This window comes from Taeniopygia guttata, chromosome 1A (genome assembly GCF_048771995.1).
Source record: "Taeniopygia guttata chromosome 1A, bTaeGut7.mat, whole genome shotgun sequence".
NCBI classification, from domain to species: domain Eukaryota; kingdom Metazoa; phylum Chordata; class Aves; order Passeriformes; family Estrildidae; genus Taeniopygia; species Taeniopygia guttata.
In genome coordinates, this window is record NC_133025.1 from 61,871,643 (window position 1) to 61,898,856 (window position 27,214).

General features: G+C 42.0%; 1 protein-coding gene and 1 long non-coding RNA gene across 2 annotated transcripts in view; one reads left to right on the plus strand and one right to left on the minus strand.

Moving 5' to 3' along the window:
- The first annotated feature begins 216 nt into the window (after positions 1-216).
- LOC116807753 (uncharacterized) lies at positions 217-15,557 on the plus strand. The gene is made up of 2 exons (XR_004366851.3): positions 217-1,099; positions 9,043-15,557. It is a non-coding gene; the product is annotated as an uncharacterized lncRNA (long non-coding RNA).
- Positions 11,247-27,214, minus strand: part of NTF3 (neurotrophin 3) — a 48,965-nt gene continuing 32,997 nt past the window's right edge. Inside the window, exon 2 of the mRNA XM_002189512.7 lies at positions 11,247-14,992. Within this exon, the coding sequence (XP_002189548.1) occupies positions 14,198-14,992 (795 nt within the window). The 3' untranslated portion in view covers positions 11,247-14,197. The remainder of the gene's footprint in view (positions 14,993-27,214) is intronic.

Below are 27,214 nucleotides of genomic sequence, written 5' to 3' on the forward strand. Positions count from 1 at the left end.
TGATTCTATGGGTCTATGATTCTATGATTCAATGGTTCTATGATGCAGAAGATGCAGAAGAGCTGCTTCAGACCAAACCTGAGCCCAAATGTGTTGTTTATTCATATCCCATAGCTGCAGGAATCCCCTTCTGACTGTCCCAAAGTCATGATGCCACCTCTCATGACAAAAAATGTTCATCCTATGTATTGTTTTAGGGTCCTTTGTGGTGTACAAAGGTCTGGGGACACTGTAGAGGCTCCAGTTGTCCTATGCAGCCATGCTATGACAATCTTGGGCAGCAAAGCTAAGGGGAGACTCTCTTTTGAATCCTGCTGATATTGATTTGGTGTCTTCACAATCTCCTGTGCCCTGTCATTGGGGTGTTTCTGCTCTCACTGTAAAATATTTGATACAGTAATTCAGCCATAGAGGAGAGGGGAGCTGTAAATCTGTAATTTGGGTTATTTTCACTTGTTTTGAGCAGTTCAAAATGCTTTGGAAATGTTTCAATTAGATGGGCAGCTATTGTGGGTATCATGCTGAAAAAACAAACTAGAAATATCAGGGTGAATACATGAGCAATGTTTGTTGCAATGACTTGAGATTTTTTTTTTTAGGGCGCATTTTGATTATTATATTATATTTTCTTTCCTTTCTGGACTTCTGGAATGTGTCTTAGCACTCTTCAGAGTAACTCAGCAGTGATGGCACCTCACTCCTTCTGCAACAGAGCTGTAACCAGCACTCTGCTGGAGCATCCCCTCCCTGGGTAACTTGGTGCACATCAGTAAATCGAGTCCAGGGCTGCACAGACCGAAGTCCACAGCAGTTCTCACGTGCTTAAAGACGTGCTTCAATATTTCCAGGACCAGGGCCTGCCTTCCCCCCTTCCCCCAGCAGGGAATGGTGCTCTTCCAGAGGCTTTTGCCCGTGTGCTTGTGGAAATCTGTCCCTTTAAGTCTAGCAGAGCTGAACTGCTCCAGTCTTCCCGTGGCCATTTTGCAAGTGCTGACTGCTGGGTGCATGTTCTGGTTAGTCCCTGTCCTGCTTTTCCACATGCCTCTCCTTCCACCTCTGCAGCTCACACATGTGATGATCCAAAAAGCCTCACCCAGAGGTAAGTCTGGCTTTTTTTTTTGTGTCTGATCATGGTGAAAATGCTGTAACACGTTGTTTGTGGTATGAATGTCCACAGCTTTGAAAAATTATCTCTGTTCTCTAATATTGAAGAGCAGGGTCTATTCCAGGATGCAACACTTTGACAGATTACATCGATTAAGCAAACTTCTGAAAGCTCATTCTTTTGCAATCTGAAGGGATATTTTTGTTTTTCTCTGTAGCTCAGGCAGCTTCACTGTCAGTGGTAAATGCTTAAAACAGGTGCCTGACAGGTGCTCTGTTTATTGCATAAATGAAGTTCATTTTGCAGTAGTCTTGGATTTGAAAATATAAGGCAGAGGTAGCAGCTGAAGGTAGAAAGACGCACGAGAGCTGAAGGAAACAAGTGTCAAACAAATGTCAATTCTCAGACCTCTGTCATGCACTGAGTCACTAAACAGCAGCACTGAATGTTGCCGCCCTAGATACATCCCATATTATGTCAGCTAAAAATCTGGATGCCACTGAATGGTTTAAAACTAGTTCCTGAATATCCTAGTAATATGTAATGATACTGTGGTAATGAGTATACTGGAATAATAACTTTGAAATAATAAAGAGTAGTATTTGCAAGAAAAGGGAGTGAATTTGGAAGCCTGATTTCCAACAGAAAACAAAAGTTTTAATTGAAAGAGCTGATAGGCTTGCCTACAAAATAATATAGCAGCAGGGGATTTACAGAGTCTTTTTTATCAGTGTGGTTAGCCTGCAGGAAATTCATAAGTAAGCTCAGGAATCTACCCTTTTCTTCTGGAATGCCAACAGTTTATCCCAGGGAAAAAATGTGAGTAGTGGCTATTACATCATAAAGCAAACAGTTACACTGCACGATGACAGTCATTTTCTGCTCTGTGCCTCTTCCAAGCTTTTCAGGGGATTTAGGAAGAGCTGTTAAGACTGTAAGGCAGAAAACTGCAGAAGCTGTCCCTGTTCTTCATTTGTCATGTACATCAGTTTAAAAAAAAAAGAAAAGAAAATAAAGGGTGCAGTAGTGGGGAATGCTGACCTGGCATAAGGGAGAGTACAGGGACGCGGATAGAATCAGGTTCCTGTGCTGCTACAAAATGTGATGCTTGGGAAGTGGTCAGAGTGTTTTCAGCTCTTGAGCCTGGATCTTGTGACCTGTGATTCTTCTGTGGTGGTTTGAGTGTTTGCAGAGCTCACTCTCCAGCAGAGGTGCTGCTGACAGATGAGAATTTAACCCCTTACATCAGCCGTGACTGCATCGTGCCTGCCTTGTGTAGGTTGTGCTTCTGAACTGACATGCAGGAGAGCTCTGCAATCCTGAATTGTTGCACACTTCAGTCTGTGCTCTGCCTTGGGCCAGCCACTACCCACACAGAATCTCAGAATCCCAGGATGGCTCAGGCTGGAAGGGACCACAGTGGGTCACTGGTGCCACCTCCCTGCTCCAGCAGGGCCATCCCAGAGCACAGGGCACAGGATTGTGTCCAGGGGGGTCTGGAATATCCCCAGGGAGGAGACTCCACAGCCTCTCTGGACAATCTGCTCAGTGCTGGGTCACTGCCCAGGACAGAAGTTGTTCCTCCTGCCCAGGTGGAACCTCCTGGGCTCAGTCCCTGCCCGTGGCTCTGGTGCCATTGCTGGGCCCCCAGAGCAGAGCCTGGGCCCTGCTCGGAGCCCTCCCTGCAGCCAGGGACACCCAGGGCTGAGGGCCCCTCTCAGCTGGGGCTCCTCTCCAGCTGCACAGTCCCAGCTCCCTCAGCCTTTCCCTGCCAGGGATGCTCCAGGCCCTGAATCATCTCTGCAGCCTCCGCCGGCCCCGCTGCAGGAGCTCCATGGCCCTGCTGTGCTGAGGGGCCCAGAGCTGGACACAGCGCTCCAGATGTGCCACACAGGCTGGGCACAGGGGCACGATCACCCCTGACATGCTGGCACTGCTCTTCCTGATGTCCCCCAGGACACCCCCAACCTTCTCAGCCCCAGGGTGCTGCTGCCTCATGGACAGTCACAGCAGTCCTAAATGGTGGGGCCAGGTTTTGTCCTTGGAGCAGTGGAAGTGGTTCAGCTGGACACTGGGGCAGAATGGGAGTGCTCATCCCTGCAAGATCTGACATGCCCTTGGGTTTTGTGAATCACTTCAAACACCACCAGCAGTGAAGGCTACTTTCTCAGCCTCATGCTTTTGGTGCAGGTGCCGTAGGAAGATTTTTCCATGTACTCGCAGCCCAAATGTTGCCTTTACAGGAAAGCATCGCTTGGTGCAGAAGAGATGCCTGTTCCCAAGTGCATGCAAACTTGTTTTGATGTGCTGCCTTCCTACTCCTTGGCTTGTGTTATGGGAACAACATCAGTTTAGTGGGAAATCCTTTTAAAGCGTCTAATATTTCATTGTTACTTTGAAGGCTGCTGCCCCAGCCTGTGGGAAAGGTGCTGTGCTGCCATCTCAGAGGCTCTGCCTTTCTCCACATGTAGCCATCCTGGCTGAGGGCCTGTTCTGATCAAGCCTTTCCATTCAACCACCTTTCACTCCAGCATCGAGAACTTTGTTCTGCCTTGCTGTCCAGCTGTTATTTTACAGCTCTGTGTTCCCAGATTTAGGAACCGGTTGTATTTTTAACTCCCAAAATGTCTTTCCCATTAGCTCTTTCCCACTTGATCTGCGTGGGTGGCCTGCAGCTCCTTGGCTCCAGCTAACACTTAACCTTGGTCAGTCTCCCAGAGCTGGTGGATCCTGTCACCTGCCCAGCCCAGAAATGGGTCATTCTCTTGAACCCAATTCATCATCTCTATTGTCAACTGTACATTTGAGGATTGGCATTTTGTTCCCACTGCCAAAAGTACAATGGAGTTGTCTCTTCCCCTCTCCTTGCTCTCTCCCTTCCCTCATTTGAAGCCATTTCTCCTGAGATTTCCATCTCTGTCCTATGAGCCCTTTGATTTTTGGTCAGTGTTGACAGCTTTAACTTCATTTTCAGAGCTCCCACTTGTTCTTAAAGCACCTGGGACTTCCCCTTGACAGAATATCTTAATTTGAAATGCTGGGATTTGTAGGTAACCCATACTAAGGACAAGTCTTCCAGCCCATTGGAAGCTTCTGGAATTACAGAGCAGGTCCATTAAAAAAAAAAAAAAAATTAAAACTCACATAGGGTGAAAGAGAATCAGTAACTATATAAATGTACATTTACCTGTGATGAGAAATTCTATTTGTTATTCTTTTAAGGGAAAGCTAATTCCATTAAGCACTGGATTCATGTTTTCTGGGCACTTCACTTCATCAGTCTCAAAAATCCCTCTCAGTCAGCCCAGCACCCTTTCTCCTCATAAGCAGTTTCTGCTTTTAGCCTGTCAGTGCATGTTGGACCAGGAGAATTCAGAGAAATGCTTTCTTTGGGAATGCCACTAAAATAGTCACCTGTAGTTGTAGCAACCTTCAAGCAGGTATTGGAATAAGAGGTACAAAGCAAGGAGAAAGTGATCTCTCATCATTACCGAAAAGTGTTTTTGTTTTCTCACCACCTTTTAGAAAGTGCTGCTGTCAAACCCCTCATTTGAATGGAAGTATCCAATCTGCCTTAAGACATTGAACTGAGCACCTCAGTCACTGAGGTGGCCTCGATAACTTCACCCCAGGTCTGAAGCTGTTCCCACAGTTATCCACAGAGTGACTTTTCCCCCAGCATTCCCAGTTATCTCTGCATTCAACTGCCTTCCCTTTCCCCAGCACTCCATGCAGGCAATTGCATTCACATCTAAGTCCATTTGAATGACTTTTTTCAAGGAAGAATTTGTGAAGTGCTGCCAAACACTTTACTGCTAATTTCGTGCTTTGATTTCTAAAAACAGTGGATGATCAGTTTTATTTGGTGTGTTCTTTTCATTGCCCTATAAATCCATGGTGTTTTATTGGCCATGGTTCAATTATCAAGCACATAACTCACTAGACTCACTAGAAATTTTTTGAAGCTTTTTGCAAACTTCCATGGTTTTTGGATCAAGCCTTATATGTTCACAGATAATCTTTTGTACTTCTTTTACCCTAGGAGTTTAAAGCAAAATTTGTAGGATAGGAACTAAGAGACTTGATCAGATTATTGTTCCATTTGGGGTTTTCTTAGTGAACAACTATAAATTCCAGGAATAAAATTACTAATGAACCTTATTATTACCCTGATCCCTAAAAACATTTGAGCATGTGCTCAGATTTAAGCACAGGGTTAATCTTACCAACCAGCTTCTTGACAGCTCTTTTTCCTTTAAAACTGGACATGAACTTAAGGGTTATTTTGGATCAAAAGTGAATTAAATCCACATTAATGCAGACTAAGCTATGGAACTGGCTCTCAGTAAATCCTTTTTCTTTTTGTTTTTTTGTTTATTTTTTTTGTTTCTTTTGGGGTTTGGTTTTTTTTTGTTTGTTTGTTTGTGGGTTTTTTTTTTTGGTTGCTATTTTATTTTGTTGGGAAACGAATGGATTTTGCAAGGCAGAGGGGGATGAACCCTCTGAGGGGAAAAAACCCCAATTACTGCTATTATCAAAGGTCAGCTTATTTTTTTCCCTAAGTTTGCAAACTTCTGGATTTTGTTTTTCCTCATTTTCTGCTTTTCTCTGCTAAAGTTGGTTTTTTCTAAACTCCAGTTCTGGCTTTCCAGTGAATTTCTTGATATCAGCTTTTGTGTTATGGTCTGAATTCACCTCCTGAACTGTAGCTATTCACTCGTGGAGCCTGCACTGTTCCCACTGAGCAAACCATTGCTTGTGGCAATGGAATATTTAATAAACAATTCATGGGAGAATGGATGACCTCAGGGCTGACAGAAGTGGACACTTCAGATTATGCTTAGGCACTGTAAAATCTCTGGTATTTATGAAGATTATATGGAAAAGCAGATGAAGAGAAAAATCTCAAGGAAATTTTCCTAGCCACAAAATCAAGCTGTATTTGCAAACTGAGCCATTATTGAAGGCTGGTGGAGGCTTTAAAATTCAGAACCTGATGCTAAACCATGATCAATCATTTCAGTTTATTTCAGGTTGTAGTTCTGGAATGTTTCTAATGCAGTAAAATATGTATGCTCAATAATACCTAATGAAAAAGGCTTGGGAAAGTCAAAAACATGAACTCTCTGGTGAACTAGAAAGAAACACACTGTTCAGCAGGACTGGGATGTTTGTCTTTGCTCCAAATAAACTGCTGTCGCCTAAAACAGTTTTGTTTCTCAACAAGAGCATCTTCACATAGCCTGCAGAGTGCACACGCTACCTTCCTCTCCCAGTTTTCTTGTGCTGGCAGTAGTTATGGATTTCAGAATTTAATTTTGAATGCCAGCACATGCACATCTAACTTTGATTTCTCATCGTTTCTTCAAACAAAACCAAGCCACTGAAGTTCCATCTGAAGCAAGAATCAGAGTTGATGTTAAATTCTCTGCATTGTGGTTCTCAGGGAAGGTTGCTTAGCTGGTGGCATGGAAAACCCCCAGGATTTGCCTGAGGAGCTGCATTGAATCAGTCTGAGAGCCATCAAGAATTACCCTCCGAGCAGGACAGAGGTAATTTAAAGCATGGAAGTGTAGGTCCCTATAATCTATGCCATTAAATAATTCCTTCATGGGGCAGCAGCGACAAGCCACACAGAAATTGAGAGTCTGTGCTCACACAGAGCCCAGCCACCTGCTTTCAAATGTCACAGATGTAATTCTGAGGTTTATTGTGTCAGTAAAAACTGGGACTAATCCCACTGAAGTCAGACATTAAACCTGCATGAGATCAGAATGAAGCTGAGTATTTATTAGTTCTATAAGTGATTTAGACACTTTCCACTATTCCCATATTTTTTTTTCCTGTGCATTCTGGATTCAAATAAACTGTTCAACAGCAAACACTGCTACAAAATCCCACCAGTTTGTGTGAACCAGGTCCAGACCATTGCAGCATTGTCTTGATATTTCCTACAGCTGGTTTATGAAATGGCATTACAGATCCTTCTCTTTGAGATCCTGTGGATGGAGATGAAGGGCATGCCCTGGATCAGCCTCTGCAATGATGGAGTTGTCCTTGTGCTGCCTTTGCCTGACTGTTGTGAATGGAGAAATCTGTTCTGGAACTGTTCTGTCCCTGATCTCCCTTTAGGGTGCCACTGTCATCCTCGAATCTCTGTGGGCACTCAGGAAAAGAGAGGAAGGAGCCACAGGGATTTTTGAGCTCCTCTCCTCAATCCAGTCTTGGTACTGAGGTGCTTTTCATTGTCAATCACATGCAAATTCTTCCTGAATCAGGGTCTCTGTCAGGAAACTTCACCACATAATTTTGTAGTGAAGGGAAAATAGATCACTGAAAAACTCTATTTAATGAGAATTTTCCTCTTTCTGCCTAAGTTCTATTCTCCAGCGCCCTCATATCCCTCTGAGAAAACTACAGGCAGCAGGCCCTTTCTCAGAAACCCGTATCTTCCATTTCTGCAGAGAAAAAAAAAAAAAAAAAGCCATGGGAGTTTGAGACAAAACTGTTCCCATGAGAACTCCCTCTTGCATAATTGCTGTTATCTGATTATGGTGGGAGAAGGGGTTTTTTCACCTTTACCCCCGCCTAGGACAAGTACCATGTCCTGACGCCAAGTCTCAGGAATCCAGGATTATTGACCTAGGGAATAAATGCCTCTGAGTCAGATCCTGAGATCAGGAGGATCCTGAGGGCTGCATTTTATGTCTTTGAGGGATCTAATTTTCAAGGAGACTATGTAATAATTATTGCCCTATCCATCTCCCACTTCTTTTTCCCATCAACTCTTCAGCTGACCAGATTCTTTCTCCTGAAGTCTTCAAACATGTGATAGCATGGCATAGTCACTGTGAATGTGGCAGCTGAGCTCTCACTCTCTGCAGAAAAGAAAAATCCTTCCTGGTAGTTTTATCCTTAGGACATAAACTCAGGGATCATGCTCTGACCTGAGATTTGGCTCATCTGTTGGGGTTATTTTGAATGCTCTGTCAGCAGTGTGGAAATGAGCAAATTTCTGTTTTCTGAACTTAATGGGAATCACATTGAGTAGATTTGTGCAATAAAAAGATTACAAAAATTATGCTCCATGTGAGCAGTGGGCTGTGTCACATACAAATCTGACTTTAGATATTTGTAGAAACTTGAAAAAAGCTGTCATTTGATATTTTAAAAAATATTTAATCTCTGAGCCTGAGAAACCGATTCTGTGATTTTCACACATTTGTTTTTAATCTCTACTGTACAAGTGTGGGACTTGCAACTCTTATATTGCTCAGGAGCATTAGAGCCATGTTTCTGCTTCATTATCCACAAAGATTGCCCACCACAAACCTCTACAAGCAGTAAGTTGAGGTGGTTATTTAACAAAATATGGTGCGTAGAACAAAATCAAGATTTGTATTAAAATTCCTCTCTGAGACACTGAGAACATAAATATGACTCAACAGAGGTTATTTGCAGTGCTAGACACAGTATTTTGCAACATACTTCCATTTACAGGGTTCTTTTCTTTTGTCAATTGCTGCTAAATATATGTGTACTGCTCATACCAGGCAGTTAAAAACTTATTTTAAAATCTAAATCCCTGGAACTAGACAAAGTAATGAGAAATTTTTATGAACTTATGTTAAAAACTTGGCTTGTTTTGTGTGGTGGATAAAGATAATGCTTCCAATGTGGGCTCCCCCTCCTGCATTCAACGTGGATTTAGTACTTTCTGAGCCAAATTTTGCCCTCACTTAACAGCTTCATAGTCCTGAGTGCTGAAAACAGGGGCTGCACAGGGCAACTGAGAGCAAGGTTCATCATTTGTGCTCAGTGAGCGTGGTTAACTTCTCATCAACACAGGGGGATTAACCCCAATTAATAGAGGTTCATTTTGCTTTTGAATTGCTGCTAGAGATGATCTAATGGTATTTATTTAACCCTTATCATAGCAGGAAAGAGCCTTTCATCTGATGTTACAGTTGAACAGCTGAATTCTCCCTCGCTTTCCGAAATCTCTGCAAGATGTTTGCCACCCAACAGCTCTGAACTCCCTGCATGTTTCAGCACTTCCTTTGCTGTCCTCACACTCTCCATTGGAATATTTTTGTTTGGAGGAAAGGACCATGCTACCTGCCTCCTTATCAGCCTCTCCTGGATGAATTAGCTGGGCTGTCAATGACTCTGTCTGCTGTCTGTGACACAGATGAAGAGTGACAATGTGCCGTGTTTTGGAGAGGGCCAACGCTGCACCCACAGCAACCTTTTATAGAAGGTATACCCAGATTCTCACAAGGCGAGTTTATGTGAACTGAGAAATTGTCTTCCTGTCAAAAATCACCTCTGGAAGTGCTCAAGGACAGGTTGGATGTGGCTCTGAGAAATCTGGTCTAGTGGAAGGTGTCCCTGCCCATGGCAGGGGTGTTGGAATGAGATCATCTTTAAGGTCATTCCCAAATCCAACCATTACAGGATATTCTGGGCATCTGAACCCTTGGACATGCAGAAAGCAAACCTTGATCACCAGCCCTTGATCATGCAACTCAACACCGAAATCAGAGCAGGAGATGTGTGAAGGTGGAAGCAAAGATGGCACAGGGCTGCCTCACTCTCTGTGCTCCTTGGTTGTTGTGTACACAGCCGCTTCTCAATGAGCCTGGTCATGATCTCACCTATTGTGTGGGTAAGACCTCCAAGATAGGACCCTGTGATCAAAATGTCCGGAAACATGAGGTCATGACATCAAAAGGCCAGTTCTGTGATGAAAGTATGGCTTTCAGGTGCCACTGGCTTCAAAGCTCAGCCCTAAAACAAAGGAGAAATCTATATTTGGGGACATTCATGCAAAGCATTACCATTTGTTGTTCATCAGAGGTGCTAAAGCAGCCAGAGATTACCAAAAACAAACAAACAAACAAACAAAAACCCCTCAAAGGAACAAGAAGAAAAAGTGAAAGAAAGTTATCCAGGTCATGAATGTAACGTGCTGCAGGAAAAAAAAAAAATTTTTTTTTTTTTTTTTTTTTTTTTCCCACAGAGATTAGCTAAATCTTTAAACTAGGGATGTCATTGCTGAACTCTGTGATCACCTGCCCAGAACTGCAGGGACTCACTGTGGTAGTGAGTGGCTGACTTTCCCGGGAAAGTTTTTTGTCATCCTCATATTGCTTGTGTTTTTTTACACCACATCTGTGCTTGCTTCGTCATTCTGCCAACTGCTGTAACAAAATACAGACAAAGCATTTCAGAGAACAACCCCTCCACACTTTAAAATGCTCCAAGCCGGAGCACAACCTTTTACTTCTCACAAGCTGTAGTGCTTATTATCTGATCCTGCTCCTCCTCCTCTTCCTCCTCCTCCTGCCCCACATCCATGATGAACTACACAAATTTAACAAGCATGGAAAGCACAGAATCCCATTGCTTTTGCCACAATGTTTCTATTAAATGAAACAAATGTTCCTGCGCTTGACTTCACTGCGCAAATGCATTTGCCGAGAGGTCAGAGATAGCAGGTCGTTATAATGCAATTTTTAATTTTGAAACTCCTGATCAGGCTCGTTTCCTGTTTGGTATTGTCTGCAGATACACAATGCAAAAGCCTTGGGTTACTAAAGAATTGAAATAACAGAGTATGAGCAGAGTGGTTTTGAGCACACACTCTGTAAAGTCCAGTCAAAGTTTCTTCCTGGTGCAGCCGCACAAATCTCTTGGTAGCAGTAAACTCCCTGCACAGACTTCATTCCTGAACACATGTTCAAAGGTGATAAAATAAATGCAGATGGTTTTCCAAAACCTCAGTGGAGCATTTTTTGCTGTTACTAAATGGACTGGAAAAAACTAGGGGGAAAAAGCAGAGAAAATACAGTTTGACACAGACAGGCAATTTCAGAATAGCATTTGGTCATTTGGGAGAAAATCTAAATAAAATGTGTGTTTATAATGATCTATTGGCAAAACAATATTGACAGAGCATCTGAGCTGCCTAATGGAAGTGATTTTTAGAATGCTTAAATTAAACTGGCGTTGAGAACTGAATATTTTGTTTAATTACTTAACACAAACAAAAAAAAAAGACTTGGGTAGGAATTTTCAATTCATTATGCCATGACCAAAGTCGACAATAAAACCATCCCTGGCTACAGTGAAAAGAGAATTAGACCTTAACAAATTTATTACAGGCTTTGTTTACAAACTTGTTACAAAATAATACAGCATCTTATGGGTACACAGGATTTACAGGAACGTGTTACTGATGTGCGAGATTGCTTTGCTCTCTGGTCGAGATCTGCAGGTTTTTCTTCACTTGGGGCCTGATCCAACTTCCACCAGAGAAGGTGAGATTTTTTTTTTTTCTTCCCCCACTGACTTTAGTGGAAGCTGGATCAGATCCAGGGGGTAACACTTCCGCTCATTGTTTTCCTGGGGTGGGAAAGAGGCAGCCGGTCTAATAACCGTACACATCACGCTCCGTTCTCATCTCATGTGTTTCAGATGACAGACATATTTACTCTGAGATATTTTTGCTGGCTGCTTGTAAAATAATTGTTAAAGTCAAAAGGCAAAGACCAGTTCCTGTTACTGGATTTACAGTGGAAAATGACAAATGGCTTTCTTTGAACCTTTAAAGTATGCGCCTCCCTTGATTTTCAGTGAGCAGAAATAAAGGCATCAGAATCAACTCTGATGTTGTCTACATTGTTACAAAGCTACATTTTATTCCCATCTTCAACAGATTTTCTCTGTATTTACAGTAACAAAATCTGGAGAAATGGATTTATGTAAACAAAAGTGACATCCACACTGCAGGAACTAGGTAGTTTCTAATTAATGGGATTCCACCAAGCTAAATTGGTCTTCTTACCTCCACTTCTCGCATGGAGATAGACCTATGTGGCACAGTGACACAAAGAGATCTCTAAACTTAGTGATCCATAACTATATCAGCTCTCAGCTGCTCCCAGCATCTGCAAATGATCTTTATTTGGGAACTCAGGGTGTAAAATCAAGCTTTTAATTTACAAAACAATCCAGTGTGGCAGAAAAATATGCTTTAAAATATGCTTATTTTCCCAAGCCAAAATGGTTAGTTAAACTTTCCTACTAGGAAAAGTAGCAAATGCTCTGTGGGGTTGGGCTTTTTTTCTTTTTAAAATTTTTGCCAAGAAATGAGAAATATTCTAATCAGATCTATCAGATCCTTGTTATATTATATTACATCGTCTCATTTTAATGACTGCCTTGGTATTGAACCTCTGAGGTTGCTTGAACCAAATTGATTGAACCAAAGCTATAATTTAGTGCTGAAGGTGACAATATTTTCTGTGAGGTAAATATGTGTGGCCTTATGGTGAAAATTAAGATGGTTCTCAAAATCTATGGTTCTGGCCTCCCCTGAAGAAAATACCCACATGCTCCAACCTGGCTTTCCAAGACAGGACTATTCCAGTGCTTGGCCTCAAGGCAACCTGTCCAGCTCCCTGGTGGTTTTATGGTGTGCAGCACTCTCTGTAAGGGATTAGAGAAGACCCCACAATTTGCTGCCTTTCATGACCTGTTGCAGATTTGAAGCTGGTTTTCCAGGAGTGAAAGCTGTATGAGCAAAGGCATCCTGCAACCTCATGTTTGAGGGCTCTGATCTCGTCTCCATTTGCGATGCTGAACATGCTACAGCAGCACAAGCTGTAGCTGTAAAACCCTCAGAAAAAACATGAGGGTAAAACTTCCTGAATAACTGGTATTTCCCAGCCCTAGCTGTGAGTTTGATCTATCTGGACACAGATAATGTGCAGCCCAATCTGAATTCTGTTCCTAGCCATGAGCTTTCATTTACTTCCTGGGACTGGGATCTTATCCAGGACATTGTACAGCTAATGTCTAATGGGACATCTCTTCAAAAAGTGTCATTATTCCTGTCCCCAGTGGAGCTATATGACAATCCACAGAAGAGTCTGAGGTAAATACATGCTAGCACATTTTTCTCTCCTAAGCAACAACTCATGTTTAATTGGGGAACTTCAGTATGACTACAGACTTCATGGATTTTATCCACCATCCATTTCATGTTCCTGTGAAAGGTATCAGGCTTCTCAAGCAGTTCAAAACATTTCCCCCCCTGTGAAAGATGGAGAACGGATTGCTGAGGAGAAGGAAACCTTCGTATGGGCATGTGGCTTTGATATCCATGTCAGGATATCATATCTTTCTTTACCATTATTTGCAAGCCTAGGGCTCTTTTAAGGTTAAGACACCTCCAGCTTTGTTTCTAATTTAAAAACTCAGACAGAGAGGAATGATCCAACAATGCAAGCAGAAGATAATTGATTCATGTGAGGAGGAAGAGGCTGATCACAACAAACCATCTTTTATGTACTATAGTAATGATCCATTTAGACCAGTTCTTGGCTTCACCAAGTTTCAGCTACAAATATTTCAGATTTTTTTCATATTTTTTCAATGATGCACTGGCAGCGTTAGAAACAGTTGCAAAACAAATGTGCTTCCAAAACACAAATGGATGTTCCTGGAATACTAGCAACTATTCTGGATTGCTAACAGAGGAAAAATGGTCATTTCACCGGCAAAACTAGCGTAATACATAGAAACTTTATTTTAGGGCTACCTGATGCCTGAAAATTTGACATCATCTGCAGGCTACAACACATATTTTGGTCCTATTATTTTTTTTTTTGGCGGTGAGGAGTCAACACTGCAGATCCAATTAAATATGAATGTATAGAGCAGGGAATATAAATATGTACACAAGTCTTGGAACTGATCTGATTTTTAACAAGTTTACTAAATGACAGTCACTGGTTTGACAATACTGAATGAAAAATACTGATTTTACAGATTTTACAGGAAAGTTATGGTATGCTGCCGACAAGCAGTGTCACAAAGAGTCTAAAAAACCCCGGAGTTGGCCACGGCAGAGGCACACACCCTTTGCTCTTGTTTATTGAGAGAGAAAGCTTATATACTGTAGATTTGCTGAAGTTTAATAAATAAGGTCAACTTATAATATATATAAAACAATATAAACATTTATATGCTACATGCATATCATATAATTTAATGTAATAATTTATATAGCAAAGAGATGCAGATCTATGTTCTTCCTATTTTCCTGGACAAGGCGCACACGCAGGAGGTGTCTATCCTTATCCACCTCCAGCCCACCAGTTTGTTGTTTTCTGAAGTCAGTGCTCTGACATAAGTTTGGGATGTCTTGCATTGGGAGTTCCAGTGCTTGTCATCGATGCCGCGGCAGCCGTTTTTTACCGGTTTGGCCTCTTTACACCTTGTTTCATAAAAGTATTGCTTAACCGGAGAGTTGCCCGTTTTAATTTCTCCCAGAACAGTCACCTGGTGTCCCCTGATGTCGATGGCAGAGGATTTGTCCGTGACCCACAAACTTTCACTGTCACAAACGGAGTATTCCCCCCGGTGGCCCCTGTGCTCCGCGTACCTTTTCCGACGGGAGGTTCTGTTCACCACCACGGAATTCCCGATGTAATCCTCCATGAGGTACAGTGGCGGTGGCTCCAGTGGCGTGTTGTCACTCAGGAGGACTCGGGGGGAGTTGTAGCGTCTCTGCTGCCTCAAGAGATCTGTATCCACTGAGATAACTGGCTGGAAGTCTGATTTCACATTTTCCTCTCCGTCCATGTCTTGCTGAGTGTCTGTTTTCTGCACCGTGTTTTGATAGTTTTCCTTAATGTCTACCATCTGCTTAGAAAGCTTGTTTTTTAAAATGTCTGCCTGAATGAGTTTAATAATAAGAGAATTTATTGAATCTTCTGGCAAACTCCTTTGATCCATGTTGGAAGACTGGATGCCACGAAGGTAAGCGAGAAATATCACATAAAACAAGATGGACATCACCTTGTTCACCTGTAAGATCTGCAAAGAAACAGAGAGTCAGTGTTAAAACAGTCCAAGAGGGAGGTTTGCTAGAGGCTATAAGCATGAAAATTTGGATGTTTTTTAGTAACATCTAATGTCTTTAAAGATACATATATAGAGGCATTGAAATAGGCTGTGTGTTTCTTTGAAGATGCTATTTGTTATACTTTATAATGAGTGCAACTCTCTTCTAATTTTTTTTCAATATTTTATCTATATTTTAGGCCTTGCTTCTCCCTTTCCATGCATAGTGGCATATATATCAGTTAAGCCCTTTCTCTGCAGAGGTAGGTGGTTCTTGGGATAGTATGGCCAGGGCTTGGCAGCAGAGAGAGAGAGACCAAGTTACTTCCACAGAGTTTATTCCACAGAGAAATTTAGTTTCAAAATTGCAGGATCAGGCAGAGTAGAAAACTGTCTCACTGTGTCAAATGAAAAAGTTCTTTGCTAACTGTTGTCAGGTTTTGTGTGCTGAGATCTCTCAGACCCACCTAATTCATATTTATCAAGTGGCTTCTATTTAATGTTACCATAAGAAGGAAATAAATTCTGTGTTTCAATAGTGCTTTCGTTCTCTTTCTCTCTCTGGTAAGGGAAAGGGTTCTTGAAGTAAAATGATGCAGCCAAATCAGGAAGTGGTTATTAGGTGTCTGTAATACAAGTGTGGAATTCAGATAGACACATTGACCATTTTGTGGGTGTTGTTTCCAAGACTGGGGACTTCTTTTTGGTGATTTTTAAAGATGTTGCTTTATTACATTTATATAAAGTGAAACATAATTGACATCAATTAGAAATATTCAAGGACAGAGTGAGGACATCCCTCTCCCTACCATCTCCTAAAATGCAAAAATCTTTTTCAGAGATTCCGTATTTTGAAAACCATTCCTATAAATGTGCTGCTTCATGGTACTTTGCCATGCAGTCCTCTATATGGTTTCCTGTGGTCTCCTATCAATTCAACTTTCTGTCCATATTCTAGAAGCTCATTTGTCACTTCTTTTTAAGCCTTTGTGTCATCTCGTTTGTGTAGTTGAGAGCCAGGAGCTCTCAGCTCCTGGGAGGTGGTTTTTCTCCTTGTATATTTGGACACCTGTATATTTGGTATTTGCATTAATATTTAAACTAAGTCAATTTTCAATGTAAAATCGTAAGTCATGGATGTGAACCATTCACTTCAGAGCACACCTGTTTATAAATTTGCTGCACAAGTAGTGGATTGAAGGAGAAAACACAAAACTCATCTAAGACCACCCTCACAGTCTGTGATAAACCCTGACTGTAGTACTGCTTCAAGTGACTCAGGAAAGCCTTGAATTTGATTTTCCTGCTCTTCAAACACATCCACCACATGTCAGAGACCTCTGGCACTCTGGGATGAAGGCACAGAGTCATAGACCATGGACAGATGGAATTGGGAGGATCCTGAGGACATAATCCTGGCCAATCTCACTGCTCACAGGAGTGTCAGCCAGAGCAGCTTGCAGAGAGGTGTGCCTACTGAGGTTTGGAATATCTCCATGGATGGAGACTCCACAACCCTCTAGACAACCCATTCCAGTGTTTCACCACCCTTAAACTTAAAAAAAAAAAAGTACATTTCATCTGTCAGCATGTTTCCTATATCTCAATTTTTTCCCATTGCCTCCTGTCCTTTCATGGACGCACCTGAGTAGAGCCTGGCTCCATCTTTATTAATACCTCCTGTCAGGTATTCTTACACTTCAGTAAAATCCCCCTGGGACTTCTCTTCTGCAGCATGAACTGCCCTAGCTCTCTCAGCCTCTCCTCTTGGTACAGTTGTTCTAATCCTTAATAATTTTCATGGATTTGCTTCTGTATTAAGGAGACCAGAACTGGACACAGCACTCCAGATGTGCCTCTCCAGTGCTGAGATATGGGGAAGGATCCCCCTCCCTCCTGAACAGAAAAAATTCCACTTAAAAAAAAAAATCACCATTTTCTGCTTAAGAGGGTGAGCCATTTTCTGTTTCAGAAGGCAAGGGTAAAAAAAAAAGAAGAAAAAATCTTTAACTGAAGAACCTTCTATCCACTCTAAACAAAACTCCTTTTTGCAAGATTTAGTCCCCACTACACAGTTTGGAACAGCAGCAAAATCAGAGCTACCCTCTGTGGATGTGTGAGCTGTCCTTTTATGGACAAGAAATGTGTTTTCTCCATTCTTAGTTTGTCACAGTATGAGTTCACCTAAATCTAGACTGTTGCTTGCAGCAATGTTTTGCTTTTGGTGGCGGGGGGGAAATCAAAGATGTTCAGTTACCATACAATTACTGTCATACCTGAATAAATACTAACTTAATGTAGATGGATCTCAGAGCTCAGACCTTTCTGGATAAAAAATTGCTGTGCAATTTCGCCTTCCCTCAGCATAGGATTTGCTTTTAAAAGCAGTAAAAATATTATTAAACAGATGCCATTGAGCAGATTTCTCATGGCACCTGGAATCCACACACGGGGCAACACTGGAGCCCATAGAGTGGTGAGCAAAGCCCTGACAAGGCTCAGCTCAAAAGCCAGAAACATTATTCATGCCAACATGCAGCTGCATGCAATCCCTGCTCTGCTCAGTCTCAAAACGAAGTGGCACTAGCAAAACACACAAGTTAGAGCAGGTGATGAGGGGGAAATGTAGGGCTGGAGTTCCTGCAGGCTCTCTTTAATGTCATGCTGCTCGCAGAAAGGAAGGGCTGGGGACCTGAGAGCTGGAGAAGCTAAAATGAGCTGGTTTTCTTCTCTGTTTCTCCATTAATGAGAAAAATATTGAAATGTATTTTCCTGAACTTCATGTGAAATATCTTATGGATTTGGTGGGAAAGATGTTAACTTTGAAATTCAAACTATATTTTGATTTATGCTTTGCAGATTATTTGCTGCAAAAGGAAAAAGGTTTCAGAACAAATCTTTATATTTTTCTGGGTGCAAAACTTTGACAGAAAACACAAAGATTGGTGAGATTACAGTTTTCAGAGAATTCCTCCAACCTTGCAGTTTCAAAGTGCTGTTCAAAAAGTTCCAGTCCATGACTAAAAATTGTCAGGCTGTCCATGAAGTCCAGCACCTTGGAGTATGTCTAAAGCACTATTCTAATAGGAGAAATGGGTATACTTTGAAAACCGCAGCTGGTTTATGGCCTTGGCTCTAATATTGTTATCAGACACATTAAAAGTATGTTTGTTTGCAGGTCTGGGGAGTATTGCATTTGATGAATGACTCTTTGCCCACAATGGAACACTGTGCCTGTCTGAACTGCAGATAATTTGATATTTATTTGGCATGGGTGTTGTTAAATCTGTAAAAAGGAGAGGAAAATGTAAAACATTAAAATGTTTATCTTTTCATATTTTCAAAGCAAGTAATTCTGGTGTTTCTGGCCCTGCCTCTAGAAGTTCCACAATGCAATTCACAAAGCAGAACAAGTGCTTACTCAGTGCTGCCCAGTGAGTAAATTATCTATAGAGGGGACTTAGATTGCAGACATGATTTCAGCATATGTGTTCTGTCTGAGAGAATACTGACTCAAATTCCAGGTTCCTGGGGGGCACAGCATTCTGTGGACCTCAGCAGAAGCTACTTCAGCATAAGCAGCTCTTTCTTTGGCCTGTTGGAGAATGTTATAAAAATCTCCCAATAATTCAATCCTTCACATGACTTTTTCTGCTCTTTTGTTGGGTTGGGGTTTCTTTTTTTTTGTTGTTGTTGTTGTTGGGTGTTTATGTTTTCTTTTTTTTTTTTTTAATTCAGATTATTCATTTCAAGTGGAAAGATTTTGCCCAAGCTAAATTATTTTCCTTGGTTAGGTGATGCTAGTGTGATATTTTTGTTGTTCTTCATGGTTCTTGGAATTTTCCACATGTAAATTCCTGACAAAACTTCATTTTGGCTGTGTTTGTGGCTGATTTAGACTAAGCAAATTTGACTTGGAGATTGCTGACATTTGTGGCTCAGAGGGGAAAAGCAAAGAGTACAGAAAAAAAAAAGCTCATGCATTGCAAATCTGATTGATCTCCCAACTGTGGATTAGCTTTACTCTATTTTAATGGTTTGTATTCCTGCCTATCACTGCAGTTTAGCAGGGTATTAATTCTGTCTGAGCTAGGTGGCTCAGGGAAGCTCTACATTTAGGAGAAGTAAATAAGCTTACCTCTTCCTTCAATTGATAAATTAAATCCTTAATAAACTCTGGCAAACCATTTGCTGCTCTTTTCAGACTCACCACTTTATGTAGTAGTGAAAAATTAAGTTTAGTTTTGTTTGTGGTGATTTAAAAAATATGTGTATAGCTTTATCCTAGTTAGTTTCTGAACATTCCACACAGGGAAAGAACGAAACATCATTTAAAATGCTCTGCAGAAAGCATGAAATCCTAGCACTGTGAGAGATTGCCCAAGTATTTACTTGTAAGTCACTGCTAAGAGGAACTGGAATAGAAGGAAAAGTGACTGGTGAGTTTTACATTCAGCATTGTAATACCCCACATGATTTATGTAAGCCAGCTTGAACTGTTTGGCACTTTCTAAAAAAATTTAGGGGTAGCTTCTGTTCTTTAGACCAAGCAACTAATGATCCTTTGTGGTGGCTGACAGCTTTTCCAGGCTTTTACCACAGAGGAAAGTGTAATTATTGTCACTGTTTGCTGAACAAGTCATGGATTGCCCTGTTGATTCCCTCTTCCTAACGACTACATTGGAAAGAAATGCAGCCCTCTTCCTCTGTGCTTTGGGGGACATGGGGAAGGCACAGAACAAGAAAAGAATTCAGAATGTTGCAAAAGGTGGGACATAACTGTGTCTGAAAATTTGCAGTGTTCCAGAATAGTAATTGACTGCTTGTACAAGATGGATTTATGAAGGTAGGTTGCTGCAGAGTGCTGAATGTCCCTGCAGACACTCTCCTGAATGCTTCCACTTCTCAGGATACAGAAATTCCAACACAGACAGATTGAAGCTAAAGCTTTCACAAGAGCCAGGCCCTCTAAGAAGCTGAAGAATTCAGAGACAAAATCAAGTGATGGCAGCCTGAATTGCTAACTCTCCCATCCTGTGGGGCAACCAAACTGGAAGTTAGAGTGAGGGGATTTGAAACAAATCCATTCCTGTGGCATACTGGCAGGGGAGTGCATCAAGGGTGAGCCCACCAAGGTTTCTTCATCTCTGCAGCAGCTCAGAGGTGTTTTCATTAATTTACTCAAGGCCATTTATCAAAGAGATGCCACATCTGAGCAATGAGCCCCAGTAGCCTCCAGTGAATGGTATATACCTAATTTCTTATGGAAGTGGAGTTCAGCCCACAGAGTCACTGACATTTCATCTTCAAATGACTGGCTGAGCAAAGCACAGCAGGGCAGCTGCTCACCTGAGCATGTAAAACTCCTCTGCACTTGGAACCGACCCACAACATTGTCGGGGTGACCACAACGCTTCTGGTCCCTGGGGAAAGCATTCCTAACTGGTGACATCTTCCTGAGGTCCAGTTTTGTGAGAACACCTCTGCTGCAAGGAGCAGGCTGTGCCCTGAACTGTCAAATGAGCTGTGTGGAGTCACACAGGTGATTGCAATGGTCTGTGTCTACACTTGATCCTTCCACAGAAATATCTGTATTTTTTGGAGATGAAGAAGAGGCTGCTGGACACATACCTGCCTGATTCCAAGAGAAATGTCAGGAGGAGCTCCTCTGTGCTAACCTCGCTCTTTGGAATGGCTGCTGCTTCTCACACCTTGTGCACAGTTAATTCTTGTGAGGTTTTGGCCCTGCACCTCCCTCCCTCGCTGTGGGAATCCAGGGCTTCCCTCTGTGGTGGTTTATTACTCTAGGTATATACCCTGACATCATCTGCTTTCCCTCTCAAAGAACTGGCTGATTTTCCCCTGCTGAGAGAACAAAGACTGGGAGAATTGGGATTGTTCAGCCTGGAAAAGAGCATGTTTTTGGGTGACCTCATTGTGGACTTCCAGTGCCTGTAGAGAACCTACAGAAAAGATGGAGAGAGACTCTCAACAAGTGCCTGGGGTGACAGGAGAAGGAGAATGGCTTCACGCTGATAGATAGTAGATTCAGATTGGATATCAGGAAGAAATTGTTCCCTGTGAGGGTGCTGAGGCCCTGGCACAGGTTGCCCAGAAAAGCTGTGGCTGCCCCATCCCAAGAAATGTCCAAGGCCAGGCTGGATGGGGCTCTGAGCAACCTGGGCTAGTAGAAGGTGTCCCTGCCCATGGCAGGGGGTGAGACAAAGCGACCTTTAAGGTCTCTTCCAGCCTAGGCCATTCTGTGATTCTCACATCACTGAGATTGGAGCAATCCCTAAGTGTTTCTCTTGGTTATTACTGACAAAGTAGGAGTACTGCCATTGTTCCCTTTTTGAAAGAGCAGAAACTGGAATACACAGAAATCAGCTGATATTTGCAAGGTCAGACAGGTAGGGGATTTTGTGTTACACTGGTTGGATCAGGGAAGGCCACCTGTAATGTTGTTTCAAAGTTTTATCTATCAATGAAAAGCATTAATTACAGGGAAATAATACTGTGGTAGAGATAAAGCTGTAGTGGGGTAAATAATTTCCACAAAAGCTGAAGTATCTCTTCATATTATTCACTGTGTAACTCTGAAACCTGTCCAAATTACAAAGAAATCTAAAGGTCATGTCCATAGCTGAATAAATAGCTTGACTTGACTGGATCTGTGCTTAATTCTACAAAAAGCAGATTTGCCCAGATCTTTGCACTTGCATATTTTTTTCCTCAGAAGTAATTTGCAAACAGAAGAATAGGAAACTCGAGAAGTAAAAGATTGTGGATAGTTTAAGCTGATAAACTGTATGTTAGTTAATCTTTTCATTACTGTTTGTTAATAGCAGTAGGGCTAAGCAGCAAACAAATTAAATTTGCAGCTGAATTTGGAGGGGATGCAAACAGCAATGAGCAAAGAGAAATACAATCTCTGCTGGGGAGATGGAGAAATAAAACATTGGCAGAAAATTAAAAAATGAAACCTGAAGTAGAAATTAAAAGCTCATGTGCTGGGGAAATATTAATGTTGAGCAGTGATATACAGAAGCAAAAAGAAACTTAGAAAGGAGCAATACCTGGTCAGACCCAGGAATGATCTAAAACTTTGCAAAAGCACAGTATTTAATAAATGCAAACACCAGGGCGTTTCATTGCAGAGCTGGAAGGGAATTTCTGCTTTTTGTGTCACAGCAGTAAAACTGGGAAAGCTGCTTGAAAGATGGAAAGTATTGTCATACAAAAAGAAAATCAGGCGGGAGAAGCAAAAACTACTGAAAGGGTTGTAAATCTGACCTTTGAGGAAACTGCCTTGAAGGTGCAAGCATTTGCCTTGAGCTGGCAGAAAGGGCATGACAGAAAACTCAGGGCAAAGATCTGGAAAGTGTAAGCATTGGGGAAAGGGAACATTTGCTTTAGGGTGGGGCAAAGGAGTGCAATCAGGAAAACTGGGATTAAGCTGAGGAAAGGGAAGTTAGGCCCATCATCAAAAGCAGTTTTCAAGCTCTGCAAGATGTTTGTAACAAACCCAAAGCCACACCAAAGAGGCCTGGGTTTCGTGTTTCCTCACAGCACTGCAACTCCATTTAAGTCTTTTCTTGAAACAGTTTGAAGATCCATTAACCTTTCAAGTCAACCTGGACCTACTTTGGCTCAACCAAGGCTGATTAATTGTTTTGTATTAAAGTCAGGCAATAGTTGCAATTCCTCTCTTTTTTTTTTTTTGTCAGGGAGATGCTTTGAGGGCTTAAGTTGTCCATAATTAAAGCTGAGAGAAGCCTTCTAGATGAAGCTCCTTTCACCTCCCCACAGTTCTGAGGGCTTCAAGCCTGGTCTTGTAAGAGATTGTCCTGATTGTTCTATTTCAAAATGTGAGAGGTGGACTTTTTAAAACTTGGTAGCAGGAGGAGAAAGGGAAGCACCTCTCAGATTATCTGGATTTTGTTCCTCTCCTGCTAGGCTATGAAAGAGCAGCCTCTTGGAGACCCTGTGATGCTGAATGATCTGACGTATTTTTACATTTACATTGCCACAGGACAACTCATTTTTTTAGGGAACACCCCCCACACACACACACAAAACAAAACCAAAAAATTACATTGAAAGCAAAAGAGTTTCTGGGGTTTTTTTTGGTTTTTTTTTTCAGAAGCTGGAAACAACTTCTGCATCTTCAGATTTCCCTTTTCTTTTGTGAAGTAAGAAAAATAGTGAAATCAAGCAAACAAACAGAATAAAGTGAGTGCTGCAAATTCAAAAGTGTACAGTCTTATTATGAAAAGTCTTGGATTCCTAAGCCTGATTCAGGAGTACAGACAGGACTTGCACCCACAAGGAAAAAGAAATACAGGGGATAGAGAATGCTAGTTAAAAATGAAGTGAGCTTTTGTTTGGGTAGAATTAAAATAGATCCTGAAATTAACCTGAGATACTTCTGTCATTAAAATTTTAAAAAAGGGCATTTATTTGTTTTTCTGAGAGCTCCTCTATGACCCTTGAACACAGATGTTTGCACTGAGGGTATGGAATCACTGAATCACAAAATCATTAAGGTCAGCATCAAGTCCAACTGGTGACTGCCAACCACAGAGCACTGAGTGCCACATCCAGTGATTCCTTGGACACCTCCAGGAATGTGAACTCCAAACCTCCCTGGGCAGCCCCTTCCATCGTTTAGATGGTTTAGAAGGGACAACATTGCTGCTCTGGCGTCTCTCCCAAGCACTGATCCTTGCTGGGGAAGAGCTGCTCCATTTTTCCCAGAATTGCACCTGTGTTTGCTTTTCCAAAGGCTGTGACTTTGTGTTTCCCTGAATCCATGCACAAATATATCCTTGGCCACTCTGTGAATCAAAGGCTGCTCTCTGAATTGCCTCTCCCTATTCCTCAAAGGTTCACAACCCCCCAGATATAAAAAGTCATGTTAGGCTTGCAGGCACAGTGTATCTGATGCAGCGTTCTTAAGAAAAGGATCCCAGACCTGATCCAATTATTTTAAATCCACCACAGGAACTCTGTGAAATCAGCATTAATTGGACAAAGCTTTTGTACAATAAGAAAGGCAGGGGATGACAATGTAACTGAATACAGCTGATGTTTGAATTTTATTTGAACATACAGCATGCAGCTGAATTGTTTCCATCAGAATTGTGGTGTGAAATTAGCACTGCTGTTTATAATTAACATCTTTTCCATGCCCTTTGCACAGGTGTAGTAGCTTACTCACTTGAAATGAAGCTTTTAAATTCATTCTCAGAGAAAAAGGAGTCTTGTATTTCTGATGAAGCAGAAGTGTTATGGTGGGGGGAAAGGTAAGAAGTTTGTTTCTTTGCAAAAGATTTCAGACTTTAAAAGGAATTTTGTACAGAAAGAGCTTGTTTGTTCTGACCAGTTAAATAAAATAGTTGGTAGGAGACATCACCTGTACCAACAAGTTCTCTCAGTGAAATCATGAGGGCTCTCCTAGAGCTGCTCCCAGATGCAGAGTGAAGCCCTTGAGCCCCTCTTATGGAAAAGAGCTTGCAAATTCAATGTGTGCCCATGACAGGCTTGTGGTTTTTTTCCCTTTGCATCTGAATCTTTCAAAAAGCCATTGCCCATTCAGAGCAAAAAAGTCATCCTGCTAATTTGCCTTAGTTTATAGCAAATAGTTTACACATAGGCCTGTCCTGAGGGTAAGGACTGTTCTGGCAAATCCAGCTCCTCTGCATTTTTTTTCCTGGTAGAAATCTGATTGAAAAGGAGCTTTGCTTGGGAGTCCCCCTATTCATCAATGTGCATGTGGATAAAATTTCCTGTATGCAATTCTTGAGATGTGGAAGTGTTCCAGTTTCAACTCTCAGTTCACACTTTGTCATGAGTTTGACTATATTTGGGGATTAATGCTCAAGGGTGACAGGAGTATTCTGGTTCCAGTCTAGCAGAATATCTGATTTTTAAGTTTGTGAGTTGCCCCACTACAGTGCAGACTGCTCACACATTCAGCTCATGGTTTAATTCCCGGCTAATTTCCATCCAAAATGTCCAATAATTTGCAAATCAGGATCTCTAGAAGCCTTTCCAAAGTCAAAGGATGATTTCTGTGTTCTCCCACTGTACTAATGCAAGCTCTGCACCTCTGCCAGGTCCAAAACTCATCTGAAAATGAGTTTTAGTTTTTGGAAACCATGGAGGTTTTTGTTATCTTTCAATCCAGATGCCATTTTGCTGTTGATACACAATGCATTCCCTGCTCCCCCTTGCCAAGAATCCTTGAAAGTGGAATTTTTAGAGCTGGAGTACTTTAACACATGTTGTCTCTCACCCAGCATATGATCTCCAGATATTTGACAGAAAAGCAAAGTCTTAAACTGGGCATGTGAAGGAGGCAAATGAGATGTACCACAGCTGGTCTTACCTCTCCTTACACAGTCAGTAACTTGTATGGCTTTTTAGAAAATCCCTCCTTACTGAAGAAATTCTGGTTGTGTAAAAAATTATAGAAGGGCAGGATTGAAGTCATTCTCAGGGTATAAGAACCAGGAATGGAAAGAATAATTTTTTTTTAGCAGGCTTCTGGTCACCTCTTTTCAGATGCGCAGTTTATACATTTCACAAAAGGATCCTACTCCCATCTAACCACCCCAAAATTCCCAGAATCACAGAGTCATGGAGTGGTTTGGGTTGGAAGGGACCTCAGGGATCATCTAGCTCCAAATCCCCTGCTAACAGAAGGTAAGAGAGGGCTGCTGTTGTTTTACTGTTTGGAAAGTGAAACCCAGGTAGGTTGTATGACTTTACCTAAGTTATGCCAGCTAAAGTTCACATGGGAAGAAAATGGGAGAGTGACCCTTCAGACCTTCCTCTCATGAGGTCTGGGCTGGTTAAGTTAGTCCTACACACTAGATTAACCTCTTCCTTCAGCTTCTTCCCCACACTCTGCTGGCCTTAACCAGAGCTGGCCAAAATCAGAAGTAATTCCATGGCATATTTCTTCTGCTGAAGTGGTAGTAAAGGGAAACAGTCCTTACTCAAGTAAAGTCAGAAGCAACAGGGAAGCAAGCAGAGGGAAGGAAAAAGATGTGGAAAGCATTGCCATGGCTGGCTCATGCACAATATCTCAGGTGCCTTGAGGAATTAAGAATAACGTTGAATGAGCTTTAAAAAAGGATCAGGCCAATGTAAATCAGCTGTAACAGTTCAGTAGTTTTCCCCAGGAACCGACAAAACAATCAAGGGAAGAATTTTTAATTCTGCACATAGGAAAAGCCTGGTCCTAGACTTCAATTTGCACAGTAGAAATCCCTGATTAAAAAGGAGCCAAACACTGTTGTGCTTCAGGAAGTGGGAGAATTAGGGATGCTTACTTTGGACGATGGTGTAACTTTACAGCCTATATGAGGGGAGATGCACAGCTGCATCTCCCCAGGAGCGAGGAACTGAATCTATTGTGAGTCAGTCACAGTTCCTCCCTATCTTCCCTCCACCACCACTTGCACTCCCTTTGCTCTGCTACAAAAGTCAATTACTTCATCCTCATTTTTTTCTTTCCTTTCCTTTATTTTTTATTTTTTTTTTTTCATGGAGCAGTTTACTCTCCCATGCTCCCAGCCAGCTCTTTTGGCGAGCGAGGAAGCGGAGTGGGGTGAAGCTTGGGGTCCCTGCACTTCTGTCATCTCAGCATCCCCTCTCCACCCACTTCCTCTCAGCAGGGAGTATTGGGTGAGCAGTCCCTGCTCCTCTGGCTGCAGGAAGAGCTGTTCTGAGCAAGCTGAGCTTGAACAGCCATGGGAGCAAAGCTGGGGAAGAAGGGGGGACAATCCTCCCTCCCTTTTATATTCCTGACTAGGTACCAGCTCTGGCAAAGTGTGGTGAGTAGCAAGAGCATCCTGTGCAAATTCTGAGGCAAAGGCCTGTGTTCAAATGAGATAGGATGTTACTAATGCTGGAAAACTAGGGAGCTTATTCCCTGAGTCCTCTGAAGGACCTTCCTAACCTGCTTGCAGCCTGTTACCAGAAAATATGGAAAGGAGCCCACTGCAAAAACAAAACAAAGCAATCACATCCTCAGGAACTTCAGGGAGGCAAACATATGGGGGAACTTTTTACAAAAGGTGAGAGGTCAGTCAATATCTTGGGATAACTGCATGTAAAGGGGATAAAAAGTTCTCAGGCCTTTTTGACAGTGAGAACACTGAGCTTTGCTGAACTGCATGCAGGAAT